General features: G+C 35.8%; 1 protein-coding gene across 3 annotated transcripts in view; it reads left to right on the forward strand.

Moving 5' to 3' along the window:
* Window positions 1–21,301, forward strand: part of LOC306886088 (syntaxin-binding protein 6-like) — a 53,702-nt gene that overhangs the window by 11,478 nt on the left and 20,923 nt on the right. For all 3 annotated transcript variants that reach the window (XR_013785602.1, XR_013785603.1, XM_079442964.1), the window contains exon 2: window positions 5,376–5,574. Coding sequence is in view for 1 of the 3 variants with exons in the window: in XM_079442964.1 (XP_079299090.1) it covers window positions 5,421–5,574 (154 nt within the window). In the remaining 2 variants the exon portion in view is untranslated. The remainder of the gene's footprint in view (window positions 1–5,375; window positions 5,575–21,301) is intronic.

Genomic DNA, 21,301 nt, shown 5'->3' on the forward strand with positions numbered 1-21,301 from the left:
AAATACAATGCTAATATTTACCTTTTTTTAATGTGAATTCTCAACATTTTCAAACCTAAAATCGGCAAGCTTTTATTTTGGCAGGTTGCCAGCAAGTAAGTATATGCACTTTGAATAGAAATCTTATACCATATTACAATTAGTCACTAAAACAGTGATTGTGCATTAACAGATGTCAACCACGCAAATGATCGGTCTAAATGTATTTACCCAGCGCATGTTTTATTTTGGTCACGCATGCACACCACTTATGTGCACCCCTGATGAAGACTCAACAATGTCACTTTAAGGGATAGTTCACCCCAAAATTTGCTGTTAGATTACTCATCCTCAGGCCATCCAAGATGTAGGTGACTTTTTTTGTCCTTCAGTGGAATAGTAAAGAAGATTTTTAGCTGAAACTGTGGTCCTTGGTCATTGATAAAATGCAAGTCAATTGTTACCAAGAATTAAAGGGGTCATGAACTGCCTTTTATTTTTTATTTTGTACTGTTCTCTGAGGTCCGCTTATAATGTTATCAAGATTTTTGCATAAAAATAATTATAAAAAAAAAAACATAAGTAATAGGCTATTTTCTGTCCTGTTTTTGACCCCCCTCATCAGAACGCTCTGTTTGAATAGGCGTGGAGGATTGTAGACTCTGAAGTAAACACCCACTGCTGTGATTGGCTAACAGTTGTATATGTTTGCAGCCTACATTCCTCATAGATGGGCGCTGCTGTGATATAGGTTTAAAGGTGCACTAAGCAAATTTAGCCAAACAATGTTGATATTTGAAAGCACCAAAACAAACACTCCCGTACCCCAACAGGACCTTGCCCCATTTTGATATCTCCGCCCCACACGTACGTACATAACCATGGCAACGACAATCGCATAAACAAGTGAAGATGACACACAAGCATATTCAAACAAAAGCCAACACAGATAAGTTGTGTGAAACAAATCAAAATCAATGTTACTCACCTGTCAAGAAGAAACAACGCAACCTCGGCGTCCGATTCGAGCCCTTGCTGCTCCTTCAGTTCTCTCCAGCGCAGGAAAGCTGCTCCAATATTATACAGGTCCTACCTCTTGCCTGATCGTAACCCTTCTTTTTAATGTTTTGTTCCTCTGATATTTTCCTCTGTTTTTTTTATTTTATTTTATTTTCCATCGCTCTTCATCTGTAGTCGATCTGCTAATATCCGTCCTGTACACTCAAATTGAGCGCTCTCTTCTCTCCATCATTACTAGACACGCCCCCTTACTGCTGATTGGCTATACGTGTGTTTTGGGACTTGGTCCGACACTGTGGTCAAAAGCATTTTTCAGATATTTGTTAGTTCACCTTTAAAATGCATTTGATCTGTTGAACAGACAAAGCAATAGTGATCACGTAATGAAAACAGTTTCTCACACTTGTGTTGTGACATGACTGTCGGATCCAATATAGCCAGCACAGCATCGTCTTTTAGTTTCAGTCTCTCTGAAAGTCCTGTGTCGAATTGTGCCTTGTTTGTAAACAAATCCAAAGTTCTTACTGACATGGTCTGGAACTTCATTAAAAATAAAGTTTATCCATGCTTTCCTAATGTTGGGGTCAGAAGGAAGGCAATGCAAATACTGTACAGCTACGTAGAATTGGTGGGCGGGACTAAACTGGCAGTGATGTCGAATCGGTGGGTGGGGCTAAACAGGCAGTGATGTCGAATCGGTGGGTGGGGCTAATCAAGCAGTGATGTCGAATCGGTGGGTGGGGCTAAACAAGCAGTGATGTCGAATCGGTGGGTGGGGCTAAACAGGCAGTGATGTCGAATCGGTGGGCAGTGATGTTGAAGCAGGCGTTGATCATCATCTGTGGAGGATGGTGTCAACTTATCCACACTATTACATCTCAGAGTAGAACATTCCACAAGCTGACGTTTTGACAGACTGCCTTCAGTATCAGCTGTTTTTGGAGTAATGACAAAGTGTTGAGTTCTGAAACTTAGAGGATGTTTTTAAAGTACAATGACCTCTTATATGCCAAAACATCAAGGGAATTTTGCAACTGGAGCTCTAAATTATTTATCACTGGATCAGATACACTGCTATTTTGGCTCATTTTGAGTCGGAGTGACTGTCAGGCATTTGAAAGCGAGTTTTGATTTGAGTAACTTGTAGATCTGTGCTGCTCCAGCCGTGAACCATTTCAGATGATTCAGTCCAATTCAGTGAACTGGTTCAACTAGTTTACCAAAAAGAATTGGTTCAAAAGAATGATTCGTTCTCATACCGGACATCACTCCGGACTGTTTGCCTGAGGTTCTGGATTGCAGGCAATAATGTTGTAAATAATGTTCAGTTTCTTGCACAGACTAATTAGGGGTGTAAGAAAATATCGATACACGTGAGTATCGCGATATTTTGTTTGGCGATACTGTATCGATTCTCAAAAACGGAATATCGATATTTAAAAAAAGAAATAAAAATCATACAGGATTCATGGCAGTATGTGTTTCGTTTTGAGTTCATATCCCGACTGCTAGAGAGCGGTCTTCATCTCTGAATTTAAACAGCGATATACTAGCATTAGAGCACGCCACGTTATCCATGTTAGCGTTAATATAGTTCGCTGCCAGTAATGGAGGATGAAAGAATTGTTCCAGTTCTCGTTTCGGTGTACAAAGCTGAAGTGTGGCGTCATTTGGGCTTTTGTGGTAATGTCTGCCCCGGGACCGCAGCGTGAGCGCCATCTCGGTTCCGCCGCTTGCCGCGTCCCGTGTTGAAGAGCCTTTGCGTGGGGTTGCGACGGGCGGTAGTGTCGCTGCGCGGCTGCAGCTTTTTTCTCATAATTCGGGGGTGTTTTGTGCAGTTGGGGCGGTGCTCGCGTCGCACTCTCGGCGATTCCACGTGAAACATAAATACAAACTGCAAAACCTGTGAAATCCAAGTTGAAAGGTTCTGGGAATGTTCAACATATGTATTTATTTGATTGTTTTACAATTGTTTTGTTTTGTTTTCTTTCTCTTCAAGCACTTTATTTTTCATTGATACTAAGCAGATGTAATTTTTTGTTCAGATCAAATGTTATGACATTGTATATTACAATTGTAAACTTAAACTGTGAACCTTTAAAGCAGGGTCTAAAAATATATTTACTTTTTTCATAAAATACATTTTATACATACATTTAACTAAAGAATCCTGCAAGCACTTTAATTTCCCCCCCTTTACTCGTGCTGCACAAAAAGTGGTTCAATAATGTTGAATGTTACAGGGACTGATTATTACAAATGCAGATCCCAGTGTGCTCTGGTTAAACTATTTGTATTTATTTTTTGCTAAGGTTTGCATATGGTGGTGTGTTCTTAATGACAGCTTTCCTAAAAATATATCCTATTCCTAAAATAAGAAACATCCCAATATATCGCCTTGCTTACAGTATCGCAATATATCGTATCGCAACCCCTGTATCGTGATACGTATCGTATCGCCAGATTCTTGCCAATACACAGCCCTAAGACTAATTATTTCACTTCATAAGACCCCAATTAGGGGTGGGCAATATAGCCTCACAATTATATCACGATATTTCAAGAATATTTGCGATAATGATATTTATGACGAAACAACATTATATTGGTGATTGCATTTATTAGTGCAAACACAATGAAGGGCATTTTACATCTTTTTCCAACGAGCTACTGTCATTGATGACAGACTACCTAATTCGAAGTGTAACTCTATTGTCATAAGGTGGCAGAAGCAGCATTATAGTGCAGTAGTAGTGACCAGTGTTGGGCAAGTTACTTAAAAGTAATTAGTTATAGTTACTAGTTACTTCTCACAAATAGTAACTGAGTTAGTAACTGAGTTACATCATTATAAAAGTAACCAATTACCAGGGAAAGTAACTATTGCGTTACTTTAAAAAAAATCAAAAATCAAATGTCAAATAACTTGGATGCCTCCAATATTAAATGTTAAATGAATGAAATGTACACTACATGGAATTAATTATTATTTTTAAACATTGTACACTAATACAAAACAACAATTTAAAATTCTTATTTAACACTTTTTAACATTCTAGCAGACATTATACCAACAAAGCACAATTTAACTTTAAATTAATAAGTAAAATAATATTTTGTGGCCAGTTTTGAGACCACCTTCTTGAATCAGGCTTGAAAATAAATGCAGCCTTGCTGAGCAGAAGGGAATTCTTTTAAAACATTAGAAAATATTACAGATCCCAGTTTGTACACTGTGAATGTTATGACAATACTAACATTTCTGAATGTTGATGGAGGTTTTATTTTGACGGAAGCCCACAGGAAGTGGGAAGATGCACGTATCACATTGTCACATGCCTTGTAAAAAAAATCATAAAAGTGTTACTGAGCAACTGACGAGTAACACCGTTTCAGCTCAGATTTCCCTCGCGGTTTGGACTTTGAACCCTGGTTAACGAGACAGTGTCGCGAGCTCCTGCAGCCCTGTTTGAACACATGCGATTCGTGTATGTATTAGAAAACATAACGTTCTGCAGTGTATTTAATTGTTTAAGGCCATTTCGTGATTTTATTCATCATACAGTAACCAGCAACAACCACCCCTTCCTCTTCTCATCGGAGACATGAGATGCAGCTCTAAACAGTCTTGCTGCCGGTGCTTGTAATGATTTTTGCATCTTTCTCAGACAGTTTTAAATGCTTCCACACTGCAGACATGTCTGCTGCATTAGTGCATGCCTCCATTTGATCGTGTCACGTCATTGTTCGGTACAATTTATTCAGTCTTTTTTCTTATTAATTTCGACTGCCAAACAATCGGTGCATCCCTAGTAAATACCATATCATTGATATGACACTTTTTTATCATGTAAACATGTATACTGGTATTACCGTGGACGGTATGATATGGCACACCCCTAACACCAATATATCGTCAGGAGCCACAGGTATTAATTTTGTGTTCCTTGATATGATTTCTTGTTTTCTCAAAAATGTGCAGCTGCTGACCGGCATTTTATGAATGGTTTGAACTAAAAATTGTTGTCACTTTTCTATTGAAGAAAATGTCTTGGGGGTGAATAATTAACAGCACATTTTGGGGGAACTGTCCCTTTAACACGTACAAAGTCGTACTGCATTGAAACCAATCACATTCAGATCTGCCTTCATTCTGGTGTGCACACGTTTCACAGTCCAATCAGATGGATAAAATCAAGTCCCAGACAATGTTTTTTTTTTTTTTTGAAAAGTCACTTCACTTAGAAATGTGTCACAAATCATAGTAAAGTTAGTCACAACTTTGCAACTAAAACTGCTTTTGTGAAAAGTGCTATACAAGAAAGAGTTTTGCGTCTCCAGGTATAAAGATGTTGACTCAATGCCTCTCTCGTCAGAGTTCAGAGACCCCTGCTGTCACCCAGCCTGCGCCATCGGCTACAATGAGTGCCAAATCGGCCCTCAACAAGGCGGTCTTTATTCCGAACGATGAGAGGCTGATGGCAGCCGTACAGGTGAAGAGGAGGACGAAGAAAAAGATCCCGTTTTTAGCTACTGGAGGCCCTGGTGACTACACCACATTCATTTGCTTATCAGGTAACGTCTTACTGCATCTCATTAGTGCTGTTTCACTATTACTGCTGCTCTTGTTAAGGGTCAGTGATTTGATCAAACTCCCAGCACTAACTAACCTCTCCAACACCTTTGAGCAACAGGCATGAATAATTCTTCAAATCATGTTTATATATAATTGGAACTTGATACTTAAATTTAGGGTTGCATGGGGATTTTATTTTGCATTTAATATTTTGAATTTGATTTATATTTACATTTTCTACATTATTGTAGTTCTAGTTTTAGTAATTTTGCTGTGTTGTGTTTTTTATTTTTATTTTGATATATAGTTTTAAATTGTTTTTTATTTTTATTATACAGTTTTAGTAATTTTAGTACATCAGGTTAAACTAAATGAAAATGAGAAATCTTGCTTTGGCAACTGGACTGTTTTTTTATATGTATTTTATTCCATCTAAGTTTCTCCAGTCTCAAATATTGTCATTTTATTATAAGTATAATATTAAGAGCTTTTTTAATATAAATTTGATTTTATTAAATTTGATTAATATCTAATAAAAATGTATTGCGATTTAAAAAAACAAAAAAAAAAACAGTTTGTGCTTGTGTGTAGGGCTGCACAATTTGGCCAAAAAAAATGTATGATCATATATTTAATGTGATTTATAAATAATGATGATGGTGATTATTATTATTATTATTATAAATATACATTTCAAAATAAAAACAAAAGTAATATTACTCTTGTAATATTTCACTGTAAAATAAATCAGGGATTTAAAATATATTTATTGTATACAATATAAGAAATATAATAAATCATAAGAAATACAAATATATATATATATATTTTATTACATTGCAGCTGTAAAATTACTATACTAATATTTATTATTTAATTTTATTTATTTTTTGTAGATAAGGGCTTCTATTGCAAGTTTGGGAAGATGGTTAGTTCATGTTGCGTTTCCAAATGCATATTAAAGTGACTCAAGCTCAGGAGCAGAGATGGAGATCATTTGGTTTTATTCCGACTGATTGTGAAGCTCTTGAATTGACAGAAATGTGGATTAGTCTGTAGTCTCTTCCCATGTTTCAAATTTTTCTTGCACTTTTTGTGTAGCTGTTTGGTCTTTTATTGTGATATTACTGATTTCACATTACTCATCCATAAGCATTGGTTATAGTTGTAAGTCAGTTTTCTTTAGTAGGCGGTTCTTGTCTAGAATGAGCTGCTGAATGGACCAGACTATAGTCAGAAGTGTGGTTTTGTGTGACTTCAGAAGTATTTATACCGTCTGCGATCTGCCTGCTTGTGATTGATAACACGTGTGTTCCTGAACTCTCTGTGATCAACATGAGGAAACCACTGCTCTCCAAAAACTATTACTACGATGAGTGTGAGTCGAGTGGAGGCGTTTCCTCCCCACCGGAGCCAACACACAGTCTCCTTCCAACTGTGAATCATGGTGAGGAATAGATGTTGTTGGTGTGTTGAGCGCCTCAGGGCCTCGACTGCGCGCCGTCACTGAGGACTAATGAATTCCAAACTCTGCAGAAAGTGTGTGTGTTTCTGTGAACTCCAATTCAAAGGAAGTTGAGTAAGTCCTGAGCTCACTACCAATGAAATATAGCACTGTTATTGGGTGAAGGCAAGGGAACGAGAGATATCACTATCATTAATACAACTATTTTACTATCGTTTATTGCATTCATGAATTGGCAGAAACATCCATATAGTAAAAGACTTTCAAAAAATGTTCAATAAATGGAATTTATTAATAATAATAAGAATGAACAATAGTAATATAGTTAAAAGTTTTAAATAAAGATTGTGTAGGTTTTGCAAGAAAATAGTACTTTTCATATTTGATTCAGCGTGTTACTTGCTATTTCTTTGTAATTATTTGTTAAATATACCAGCAGTTTCTTTATGGAATCCTGTTCCACCAAATAAAAAACAAAACAAAGCAACTGCGACTTTTATTCTCACAATTCTGACTTTATAACACCGCAATCGCAAGTTCATGCAATTCTGAGAAAAAAAAGAAGAAAAAAAGAAATGCGAGATATAAACTCTCAGTTGAGTCAGAATTGCAGGCTATAAACTTGCAATTGCAAGAAACTGCAAGTTTAAATCTCACAATTCTGAGGGAAAAAAATCCGAATGTACACTTAAAATTGTGAAAGAAAAAAGTCAAAATTACAAGTTTATATCGGTTCAGGAAAAGAAAGACAGAATTGCTAGATTTAAGCTTGCGGTTGCAAGAAATAACAGACTTCCATATAACTTTCATAAATGTTATTTCCTTTCATTTTTGATTTTTTTTATTATTATTACAGTTTGGCTGTTACCGTAGCGAAATGACTGATCTAAAATATGGCAAACCCTCATTACTGGCCAGTCCTATTAAAACAGCACTTCTGTACTACTATAGAAGAACATGAACATGTGAACCAGTCCACATTTTCTTAGACGGGCTGAGAACATCAATCATACACAGATAAATAAACATTATCACAAGCTTTGGAGTGCGTCATTTTCTCTTGTGCTTAAGATCCAGTGACAGTTTCTTGACTTCCTTTTTTAAGCTGATTTTGTTTAGAGATAACAGAGTTGTTCAACCAGTCACATTTTCTACATAGTCGTCTACAGAAAGCCTTTAGGGCAACTATGGGTATTGCTAGTATTTAAGAAGAAAAGACCATTTTAATTGGCAGAATGAGTTCCACTTTCATTTAGGATCAGCTGCTTGTGAATGATTATTTGGTTTCAAATAACCAGGGGTTTTCTAGTTTTGTCTGGACCACACTAGAATGATAATCATCTCCACAAATACTGTGAAATCAGCTGCCGCCATCACATGAGTTTGGCTTTATCATCAGATATTCTCGTGTCTCCAGGAGGAAGTGCTGCTTTGTCAGAGTTTCTGAGAGTCGTGTGGCTCTTCACCACATTCACAACACGTCTCAGTCATCAGCTCTCGCTCACTGTATCTGTGTTTCTGTCAGTTTTCTTTGTAATCTGTGACCCTAAACCTATTGATTATTGCTTATAATTTTTGTGTAATTGCATTTTTAATGTTATATAATTATAAAAAAAAATTACACTTTTCTTACCATTTGAAATTACTTTTTATTTTCATTTGAAATAATTTCCATTTGGTGTGTAATGTCAATGCAACCATCACGTCACATCCTTGAGAGAAAGAGATGTGTGAGTATGTGTGTATATATATATATATATATATATATATATATATATATATATATATATATATATATATATATATATATATATATATATATATACATATACAGTTGTGGTCAGAATTATTGGAACCCTTGGTAAATATGATCAAAGAAGGCTGTGAAAATTAACCTGCTTTGTTAATCCTTTTGATCTTTTATTTAAAAAATTCACAAAAAGCTAACCTTTCATTGGATAATAAGAATTTAAAATGGGGGGAAATATCATTATGAAATAAATGTTTTTCTCAAACACACGTTGGACACAATTATTGGCACCTTTTTATTCAATACTTTTTGAAACCTCCATTTGTCAGTTTAACAGCTCTAAATGTTCTCCTATAATGCCTGATGAGGTTAGAGAACACCTGACAAGAGATCAGAGACCATTCCTTCATCCAGAATCACTCCAGATCCTTCAGATTCACAGCTCCATGACGGTGCTTCTTCTCTTCAGTTCACCTCACTCATTTTCTACAGGGTTCAGGTCAGAGGACTGGAATGGCCAGCAGAAGCTTGGTTGTGTGCTCAGTGACCCATTTTTGTGTTGTTTTTGAGGTTTGTGTTTGGATTATTGTACGGTTGGAAGATCCAAACATGGCCCATTATAAGATTTCTAATAGAATCAGTCACTTATTGATTTTTTATCTGTTGGTATTTGATAGAATCCATGATGCCATGTGTCTAAACAAGATGTCCAGCACCTCCAGCAGAAATATAAGCCCACAACATCACAAATACAGCAGTATATTTCATTGTACACATGGGGTACTTTTTATCCCTGTGTTCACCAAACCCATCTTGAGTGTTTGCTGCTAAAAAGCTCATTTTTTAGTTTCATCTGACCATAGAAGCCAGTCCCATTTGAAGTGCCAGTCGTGCCTGATAACTGAATATGCTGGAGTTTGTTTTTGGATGAGCTAGGAGAATTTTTCTTGAAATCCTCCCAAACAACATGTGCTGATGTAGGGGCTGTTTGACAAATTTGTTTTAAGGTTTTCTGACCCCGAGACTCAACTATTTTCTGCAATTCTCCAGCTGTGATCCTTGAAGAGTCTTTAGCCACTCAAACTCTCCTTCTCACCGTGCATTAGGACGATATAGACACACATCCTCTTCCAGGCAGTTTCATTACATTTTCTGTTGATTGGAAATTCTTAATTATTGCCCTGATGGTGGAAATGGGGATTTTCACTGCTCTAGCTCTTTTCTTAAAGCCACTTCACTAATTTGTGAAGCTCAATTATCTTTTGCTGCACATCAGAAATATATTCTTTGTTTTTTCTCATTGTGATGGATGATTAAGGGAATTTGGGCTTTGTTTTCCTTCCTATTTATATTTCTGTGAAACAGGAAGCCATGGCTGGATAATTTCATGTTCATAATCACCCTAGAGTGCTCAAAATTGTGAATATGAATGGGAGTATACTTCAGAGATATTTTACTCTTAAGAATTTCTAGGGGTGCCAATAATTGTGTCCAACGTGTGTTTGAGAAAAAACATTTATTTCATAATGATATTTCCCCCCATTTTAAATTCTTATTATCCAATGAAAGGTTAGCTTTTTGTTATTTTTTTTTAAATAAAAGATCAAAAGGATTAACAAAGCAGGTTAATTTTCACAGTCTTCTTTGATCATATTTACCAAGGGTTCCAATAATTCTGACCACAACTGTATATATATATAGGTGTGTGTGTGTGTTTGTTTGTTTGTTTGTTTGTTTATATATATATATATATATATATATATATATATATATATATATATATATATATATATATATATATATATATATATATAGGTGTGTGTGTTTGTTTGTTTGTTTGTTTGTTTATATATATATATATATATATATATATATATATATATATATGTGTGTATGTATGTATACATTATATCTATCTATCTATTTATTTTTATATGTATTTATTTATTTAGATATATTATATTATATATTTGCTGTAAGATTATATAAATCTAATATGTAGAGCTTTATTCCCTATGGACAAAAGTATTGGCACCCCCTTCTAATGAACATGTTTGACTACTTTAGTAATTGAGTACATGAGTACAAATCTTAATGTTGAAGCATATAATGATATTCTAGGGAATTTTGTGCTTCTAATTTTATAGCAACAGCTTGGACAGGACCTATGGGATCAAATTCCCACCAAATGTATTGCAGTCACGGATAAAAAAAAGACAAGCGTGAAACCAAAATTTAAAAATGCAAGTAAAAATAAAAGCAAAGTTTTCAGAATTGCAAACAATAGTCAAGGATCGAAAAATAATAAGTATAAATCAAAAATGTAATAATGCTTATTAAAAAATAAGCATGAATCAAAACTTTAAACACATTTAAAATCATATTGCACAAAACTAAAATATTAATGCAAAATTATCCGACACAAAATTGCTTTCCTTGGTTATATTTCTTGTTTTTTTTTGTGTGCATTTTCTGTTCATATTTTTTATTTTTTTAATGCTTATGCTGTTTTTCTTTCGCTCTTGTTTCCAAATTCTACGCTTGCTTTTCCAAATGTTACGGTTAGAATTTGATGTAAATCAGGGCGGGTTGAAGCATCATCATGGGTCCATAGTTCTTGATTGACAGCTCCACCTCTAGCCAATCAGTCGAAGAGGGGCGGTGACGTCACTCCAGTGCGCCTCATTAGCTGCCGATGCTGTGTTCTGTTCACTTGTGCAGGTGAAAATAGATAACTGTCAGCCGGGGTAACATCTTTCCCTACAGGACACTGTTATGTCTGTCACTGCGGGCAGTATGCATACCTGGCGATCCTTTGCGGTTATATTCACCTATATGTACCTATGGTCACATCCCGAAAGGGAGCAGCCACTATATGCACCGGCATTGCAAAGTCACTGTTATGTTAAAATCACTGTTGCTGGTTTTGTAATAATTTCACATTTTGTTACTCTGAGATTATAAAATGACATACAGTTAGGGGGGGGTCTAATGCTGAATTATTTACACTGTTAGTTAAATGAGTTGGATTCTCATGCTAAACATGGCCAAAGTTTCAAAAAACTAATTTCTGTGCCAAATACACTCCTTCCGGTTTTGTACAAGTTCCAGAATGTTTTTTTGATTATGGCTCTTCATGACGTCATGAAGGGTGGAATTCCTTATATGGGCATTCTCCCAGAAGAGCGCGCTCATCAACACGCTTCATTCGGCTGCACTGCACGGGGCTCGCTCGGGAAGAATTTCTCTAAAGAAGTGTGTTTTTGGTTGTAAGGGAAAATGACCTTGTTCAGCTTCCCGAAGAACCCAGCGTTACGTGAACAGTGGACGCAGTTTGTTTTTCCCAGAGTTTCTCAAGTGTGTTTGTTCCCGAACGTTTTATAAACAAGGCCCAGTTCGATGCTGGATTTGCAATCGTTTGATACTGAAAGATTGAGCGGTCCCAGCGATAAAAGATCCCAGTCATAATTCAGAACTGGAGATGGTAAGTGAAGCGGCATCAAATGTCTCTGTTTTGTTGGCGATCGGCGCTCAAGTGCTCGTCACTCTTTAGCTCCGCCCACGGCACGCCTCCAGGAGCTCGGCTGTTTTTGGAGAGAATCGTAAATCTTTCTTTTATAAATATGATCGAACTATAGACTTTTTGGAGATATAGAGGATGCAGTACTACTCTATAGGTACTCAGGATTAACATGAGATTGGGTGAAACTGTGTGTTAGGTCCCCTTTAAGCAATATCATATGAGGAAGAGTGTTGTTTTCCCGAATATCAGCACCATTGCAAATGTTGATTGAACTGTAGTATGAAATCTATATAACAAGAAGTAAATTTTGAGTGAGTTTAATATTGTAAATATTTTCTCATTTTGCTCTCATTTCAATGAAGAGTCCGAAGCCACTGCATAACAGTGTCCTTTATGAGCAGCACACACAGCCTTTTGTATTGAATGATTCGCTTTATTCCTCACTGAATGAATCAGCCGTTTGTACGAATAGTAGTAGGAAGATAGCTATGTAAAATAAATGCAATATACAAATAAATTAATGTGTATATCAAATCCACCTGGCCTCTGTAACTCTGTAACACTATCGTTTTCATTAATCAGTAGTCAAATCTAGCCTAGTCAATACAAAAACATTACATTCATTCAAAATTAATTTACCAATTTACCCATTTAATGTTACCGGATCGCCAGGTAGGCATACAGCAGTGACAGACAGACAGATATAACGGTGTCCTGTAGGGAAAGATGTTACCCCGGCTGACAGTTATCTATTTTCACCTGTACAAGTGAACAGAACACAGCATCGGCAGCTAATGAGGCGCACTGGAGTGACGTCACCGCCCCTCTATATTTGGCGGGAATTTGATCGCATAAGGACCTTTTCTATTCTAACATGACAATGCCTCTGTGTATCCACCTTATTTTTCGATGCGGAAGTAAGCTGTTTTCTGGTAATGTGTTTGATTTTGGGTTCATAAGCTGCCGTAGGGAAATAACGGGAAGAATAACAAAGTGCAGTAAATGGTAAAACTGTTTGCACCTACAAACCATTGTGTTCATAATTAAAGATAATAATACATTAAAATAATATGGTAAGACACACACCAGTTTGCAATATCAAGCAGCAAAACAAGCTGTTTTGTACAGCTAAAAATAGCTGGACACAGATGAGACCGGAAGCCAGACACGTTAAATTTACAAATGACCATGCCCGCTCTTACGAGAAAAATAAGGTGGAGGTTCAAAAAGAAATGATTGATTCAGTCAGTGTGGAAGAACTTGAATTATGTTTCCATCTTTGTTGCCACAGAGTCAAAAGTCATGTATTTAAAAATTGTATTTCCATCTCTGCTGCAACAGTTGTGGAAGTGTCTAAAATGACAGAACCCTTATGTACAAGTCATTAGTGTTTGGTGATGAGTTTTCGGCTCAAGGTCTGCATTTAAAGTCACACCAGAGGTGTTCAGCTGGGTTTCTGTGGACCAGTCAAGTTATTCCACACTGACTCAATCAATCATGTCTTTTTGAACCGTGTCTTATACACAGAGACACTGTCATGTTAGAATAGAAAACGGTCCTCTCCAAGCTGTTGCTATACAATTAGAAGCACACAATTCCCTCGAATAGCATTTTATATGATTTGCACTCATGGAAATTACTAAAGTACTCAGACCTGTTAATTAGAAGGGTATCCATATAGTGTATCTTGCTAAAATTAGAATACTTTTGACTTTATATCTTATGTTGTAACTTTTCTTAAAGGTGCAAGCGATACTTCAGTTAATGTCTCAGAATTATTATCTGAAATCAGAATTATGGCTCCATTTCTTATAATACCAAGTAGTAATTTTCAGAGTTGTCTTCACCAAATGTCTAGTTGGGATAGAGGGCAGATAAGAAGGCAAACGTGTCGTTGTCCTGCAGGCATTCAGGAATGTTGGCATGTCTGGTATGAATGTACGTGGTGTTTTGTCTTGATTTCTTGGATCCGTGCTTCACATACTTCTCAAACCAGCTTTCAAAATGCAAGCTCCATTAAAGAGGAAGACCTGGTGTATCCTTAAGCTAACTGTCTTTAGAAGTCCATTTTTGGAAAATGTTTTGACCTAATTCTTCAGTTTCATGGATCTTTATTCTTTAGTCTGGTATGTGAATTGCGGTAGTGCGTTCATAATTGTCCCTTTTGCTTAACCTTTAAAAAAAATTTAAAAGCTTCACTTACCACATATACAAGTTAACAAGGAAACAGCAAGGGGTTTCTGGTAAAACTGGAAGGCATCACAAGAGAATATCGTGGGATGGTGTCAATATAATTTTGATAATACAGTACCATATTTTCTGGAAAAAAACAGGTTGCCTGGTTAAGACAGAAAATGCCTGTGTATAAGTTACATTTTTATTATTACATTTAGAAATGATGTAAAATACTGGTATTTAAAATGTTATAAAACCTATAAACGTGTATTGTACTTTGGCACATGTCCGTTTATTCCAGAAAATACAGTAAATGGTCTTTTCAGGCTTTTTGTTTCAGCCTTACAGCTGTTGTTTTGGCACATGTTCAGTTTTGTCTTTGTTCTGATGTTTTCCAGTATTGTTCATACCTTCCCTGCTTTGTCCTTCATTATTTCTTCTTGCATCTGAAAGGTTTGTGCTTTTTGTCAGTATGACCTATTCTAAGAGATGAAAATATGCAATTTCTTCTAGTATTTTTGCAGATGTGTGAGTTTAATGGTAGATTTCATAGACGATTTTCAAAGTGACACCATAGTGAGATTATCTCATGCATCTGGTGTTATAATGTCACAGTAATTGGTGAAAAGAAAGCTCTCAGATGAAGCACACACTCCAAAACCTTCACTGTTCCTTATTTAACACCTACGTAATACTCCAGATCTTCCTCAGTGGATTGTTTCCTATCGATCTGTGAAACGTCCAGTCATTCCTGAGCAAGTGCAACTGTCTCTCCGCCTGTAGTCAGGATAAACTAATAGCTAACAGTCTTTCATAATGTTTGTTTTGAGCAGTTAGAATCTATTATTTTATGAATATAATGGAGCAGATAAAAATGCTGTAGACTTGACAGAAAACCAGCAAAGAAAGATGTTTACATGGATCTCTTAAAGGCACATCAGCAGAAAAAAGGTGTGTTCAGGTTTGAGGGCTGGATGAATAGGGTCATAAAGTCATGAACTTGCCAACATTTACACATGAGACATTTTTCTGTGTATTACTGTGAATCTGCTCTCAAACTATCAGTATTATAAAAGTAGGGATGTAACCATTAACCGCGAGCCAAGGTTATTTTTGTAAACGAAAACTAAGACGAAAACGACTGATGAAAAAACAATTTCGTAAACTGAAATAAAATAAAAATGCCAAAATATTTGAAAAATGAAAACGAAACAAAACTAACAACATTTATTGAAAAACTAACTGAAATAAAATAATTAACCAAAAAATAATGTAGTTTTCATAATTATTATTAACCGAACCCGCATTATTCTACAACATGATCAGGTAGGCAAAATTATTTATTTTCTCATGTAACACAAGCAATCAAATCAACAATATGGACGTTGGTACTTTGAAGAAAAACAGATAACAGAAAAACAGATGAGAACGCGCCTATCTGTAAACTATACAAAACTTATATATATATCTAATATATCTAACCTAGCATCTTGTGATCACTCTGCCAAACTTTCAAACAAATAAATATGCATTGGCTAAATCACATCATACACACGCTTATAATTCTTTATTAATAAAGAAAATAACATATTTAAATATGAGCCTTTATTGTTTTCACTGTAATTTTTTTTTTTTTTCAAAAAGTTTTCAACTTTAAAATTTTTAAGTCAGCGGGGTAACAAATTATTTTGTCAAGTTGAAATTTTAAGTTACTCAATGTTAATTTAAGGGACAACTGGAATATTTGAGTTGACTAAACTAAAAATTTTAAGTCAGCGTGGAAACAAATGATTTGAAGTTAAAACATTTTTATTTTTTTTGCAGTGATTACAGCAGTTAGCCACAGCCCCCAAAATTCGGCATTCAAGGAGTGCAGATATTTGCCCCAAAAACAATGAAATATTTGACTTTTGTGAAACTTTGCTTGTTTTACTCTGGTTGAGTCTGCGTGCTGCTTGATGACGCACAATATTTCATAAATAGGCTTCCACTGTAAAAAGTGATAAGTTGACTTAATTATCATTTTGTTATTTAGCAGAGTCTTTTATCCAAAGCGACTTACAAATGAGGAGAATAGAAGCAATCAAAACCAACAAAAGAGCAACAACATGCAAGTGCTATATTAGTATATTATTATAGTGTTATACACTGTAAAATAAAAAAAGTTGAGCCAACTTAAAATTTGAAGACAACCAGCTTCAGCAGATTTTTGAGTTTTCTCAACTTATTGTTTTAAGTTTATACAAAAAAAAAAGAAAACTCAAAAATCATTTGTCCAAGCAATAATAAAAGGACACATTTAATTTATAATTTGTCTTAAATCTCATTTTGTAAAAAAAAAATAAGTTGAGTGAATCGTTACATCCCTAATAAAAATCATAATAAAAATAAAATACCTTCTGACTGAATAAATTTCATTTTGACTGGTTTTGGCTCAAATAAAATAATATAAAATAACTAGTTCTGTCAGTTGATTAAAAGTTTTTTACAAATTAATTGCACATTTGTTCTGAAATCCCACCCAACATTAAAGTTTTTAAATATATTTTAATATTGCAATAATTTCACATGAAATCTTCAAATTAGCTAATGCAGAAACAACATAAAGACTCTATATTTTTAATATTTGTTTAATGGCATCTTTTAACCAAGCAAGTCGATTTGGTCAGTCAAACTTTTAAATACATTTAAGCATTTCTGTAGTAAAAGTAAAAATTCACACTCCATGTACCATTTAAGCGGTTTTACTATGATTACATAGAGCAGCAGCAACCAGATACACTGCACACAAATTACTCGTAAAGGCTGCACTGTCTATTTTTTGCCGCTCTAGCAATAAATATGTTGAATAGAATGCGCTATAAACATGTTTGTCAACAGAACCGCAAAGTAGACTTTAAGCAAATCAACGAATGAATTACCCACTGCTTTAAAACAGATGTCTGTTGGACATGATTCAAGTTAAACGCCAATTAAGCAGTTTATATTCTGATATCTGTTTCTAGGTTCTGTTCTGTGTGCATTAAATTACATTTGGATGTAAATGGTCTGACAAATGTCAAACACCGAGCTGCTACGACGAGCGTCCTGCAGATCTCCTTGAATGTCCGGGTCTAGAGTTATCAAGCACGACATCAGCATCGGCATCTTCATCTGACTTTATTTTGGTTGGGTCCAGATTCCTCTGCAGTAGTTGTATGATGTAAAAAATGCTAAATATCAATTCACGCCATGCAACTGGCAAGCAGTAATAGGCTATTATCCGCCAATACTTCTTATGCAAATGAGATTGGGGAAGCCATTAGTAAGTTTGATTTTTGAAATGACAATTTAAAATATATTAAAATAACTACATTATGAGCATAATCACTTTTGAGTTGAAAACATTAATTAAGCGCCCATGCCAGGAGAGGAAGATTAGTTTTTACTGAGACATGGCCTGACGATATCTCATCTGACCGCAGTTCACTTGTTCTGCTGAAGCGTCTCGTCACCTGTAGCTTTTCCGCACTCGTTTGACTCGCGTCTGGCGCTGAAGTGAAGTCGGAGTGCGTTTGAAAAGTCTCCTATTTGATGTGTTCATAAAGACATTCTGTGTCTAAATAAACGCAATTCTTGTCAAGAAAAAAAGAGACCGAAGCAGCAGTTGTCAGTGGGGTGGTCAACCCTTGCTCCGCACCTGCGTTTAACACTGTTAAATTGTCAAATGTTGTTATTTAATCATGTTTAAAAAATTATTTATCCCTTTAATTGAGCATAATGAAATCCTCTTAACCAATCAATTTTTGTTAACCTGTTTTGTGCATTCAGTAACAGAAATTAAACAAAAAAAGGTGATTCTTTGTTGATATGACACATTACACAACTGTGTGGAAACAAGAATGAGCTGCACAATTCAAATAGCAGAGACTGTGCTTCATGATTGACGTCTGTGTTAATTGTACTAATGAAATTGTCCACAGGCCGCTGGACACACACACACACACACACACACACACTCCGCAGGGGCAGTGTAGTTTAGACATCTGCCCACCAGGACCATGAAACTGACATATGCTGCAATTCCACTTCACACCTCACTGCTAAATGACAAAGGCCAGCTCTCTTACACTTGTACAGTGATTATGACTATAAGTCATTTAAAATATTAATTGCAATTCATCTCCTCTTTCTGTAGTTACTGTAAGACGTTTGTGCATTCAGGTCTTTTTAAAGGGGACCTAAAACACAGTTTCATCGAATCTCATGTTAATCTTGAGTACCTATAGAGTAGTATTGCATCCTTCATATCTCCAAAAAGTCTGTAGGTTTATCATATTTATAAAAGAAAGATACAGCTTTACAATTCTCTCCGAAAAAAGCCAAGCTCCTGGAGGTGCGCCGTGGGCGGAGCTAAAGTGACGAGCACCGATCGCCAACAAAACACAGACATTTGATGCCGTTTCACTTACTGTATGCAGTTCTGAATCATGACTGGGATCTTTTATCACTCCATCTTTCAGCATCAAACAGTGTTCAAATCCAGCGTTGAACTGGAGCTTGTATATAAAACGTTCATCAAACACTTGAGAAACTCTGTTGCTACTGTGAAGGATTAGCCCTTATTCTAATTTAGCTTTTAGGAAATCTATTCTTAAGATTCGATATTGATATTTATATGATTAATCGATATTAATCAAAACGTCCAACTTATACCTTGTTACCGATACCTCTTTAATGACTTGTCCAGCAAGCATTAAAATCAGCACGTTATCTCTTAACAATTCAGTTTTATTCCCGTGGACACGATAATAACACAGAATTGATTAGGTAAATTTGGAGCATAGGTAATGCGATCTTTGGCAAATAGTTTAAGACTTGAAAATCACATAGCACCAGACAAAGATTTCTTAATAAATTCAAAATGTATTTACTACTCTACACACTACTAAGCTACAATAACACAAAACATAGTATGTAACACACAAACACACAGATTGCAGGCAATGAACTTGAAGAAAGCTTAAACCAGCACTCTTTTGCTAGTTACTGAAAACTTTGTCCTGAGGGAATTTCAAGCAGGAAACTTGTCTGTCTACGCTCTTAAATTACTTCAACCAGTTTCCAGCAGAATTAAGAAGATTTGTTTGATTTTTACTTGCTTTAAGTTGAGTTTCCGTTCATTTCCTGGTCGAGGGAACCCCGTGTGCGGATTGGCTGCTGAAATCTCTGTTGCGTGATGTCACTGGGGATGCCCTCTTGCGATTGGTTGGTGTTATGACGCTCTTAGGAAGTCTGTTTCAGTTCTCAGTTTTCCGTGCGTAAATCTTTTGCTGAATTATTCCATAACATGAAGAGCATATCCTAGTAGATTCCTATAAGTGTTTTAATCATACATTATGATGAGAGAGGTTAATTTTCATCCACACCAAATTATTGCTGACGCAACTAGCTTTCATTCGAAATCAAACACCAAGTATTTTGCATACCCAAAGTACATATATCATTTTTATCTATTACGCGGCTAAGGCATAGATTAAACGATCCTAAATTCTAAATAATCACACCAAGCATGTGAAACTAAACAATAATGATCGGAAAAAATTAGACATTAAAAGATTACAACAATACCATAGATTCCAATAACACAGCAAACTTAATTTCATGAAATACAACCTGAATATATATTGTAAATATATGATATATATTGCTTTTGAGTATATTGCTTTAATAGCAGGAACAATTATAATGTGTTCTTTTTGGAATCCTTAAGCAAGATTTGAGTCTCTTTGTCTGTTAATAAGAGAAAAAAGGCGCGTTTCCTTTGGAATGTGAGGACGAGAGAGAAAGTTGTCTGAAACATGAGAATATCACGTTTGTGAAGATCTGGAGATTTCCTTAGCTCGGACGTCAGTTGTAAAACTGTCTCTCCAGGTTGATAACATCATTGAATTTATGGTCAGGAAATCGTGTCCAGATCCAGAGGTCTTTGTCCTGTTTCTGGCTGAATTATGTTTAAGTGATAAGAAAGCCACAGTAAAGTCCTGTTCTGGAATAGGTCCAGATTTTTCCACACATATATCCTTCATTTTAGGGGTCTCGTAAGACGTTAAGGAGAACAGAGTAGGATGCTTGGGCGTGGTGCTGGTCGTTAACTCATTTTACGGCCACAGATATTGAAAAGAGCAACTTTCTCCGGAATGTGCTGTCCTGTTAATAGGTGTGTGTGTGTGTGTGTGTGTGTTCTTGTTTCGACAAAGTTCTACACTACCCTGGAAAAACAAACTGCATCCACTGTTTACGTAACGCTGGGTTCTTCGGGAAGCTGAACAAGGTTATCTTTCCCTCACAACCAAAAACACACTTCTTTAGAGACATTCTTCACGAGTGAGTCCCGTGAAGCGCTGCCGAATGAAATGCGTTGATGGGCTGCTCTTGCTCTCTCTCTCGCTCTGGTCGATGCATGCACGGGCGTGCTCTTCCGGGAGAAATGCCCATATAAGGAGTTCCAACCTCGTTTACGTCATGAAGAGCCACGATCGAAAACAAAATCTCAAACTTGTAGTAAGATTTTTGGCTCAGAAATACTCTGTTATACATCCAAAATGTTTTTTGAAACTTTGTCCATGCTTAGAATGAGAATCCAACTCTTTTAACAGTGTAAACAACTCTGAATGCATGAAACAGCATTGTACCCCCATTTAAGGAAGGAATCTGAAATTCGATTATAACAGTGGCATATATGTGCAACTTCTGTAAATACACTGAATGGAGCAGTGCACTTTATTCAGCAGATGTAGGTAATGACACTAAAATAAGTGCCTTTGAATTTTA

Source organism: Barbus barbus (genome assembly GCF_936440315.1).
Source record: "Barbus barbus genome assembly, chromosome: 20".
NCBI classification, from domain to species: Eukaryota; Metazoa; Chordata; class Actinopteri; order Cypriniformes; family Cyprinidae; genus Barbus; species Barbus barbus.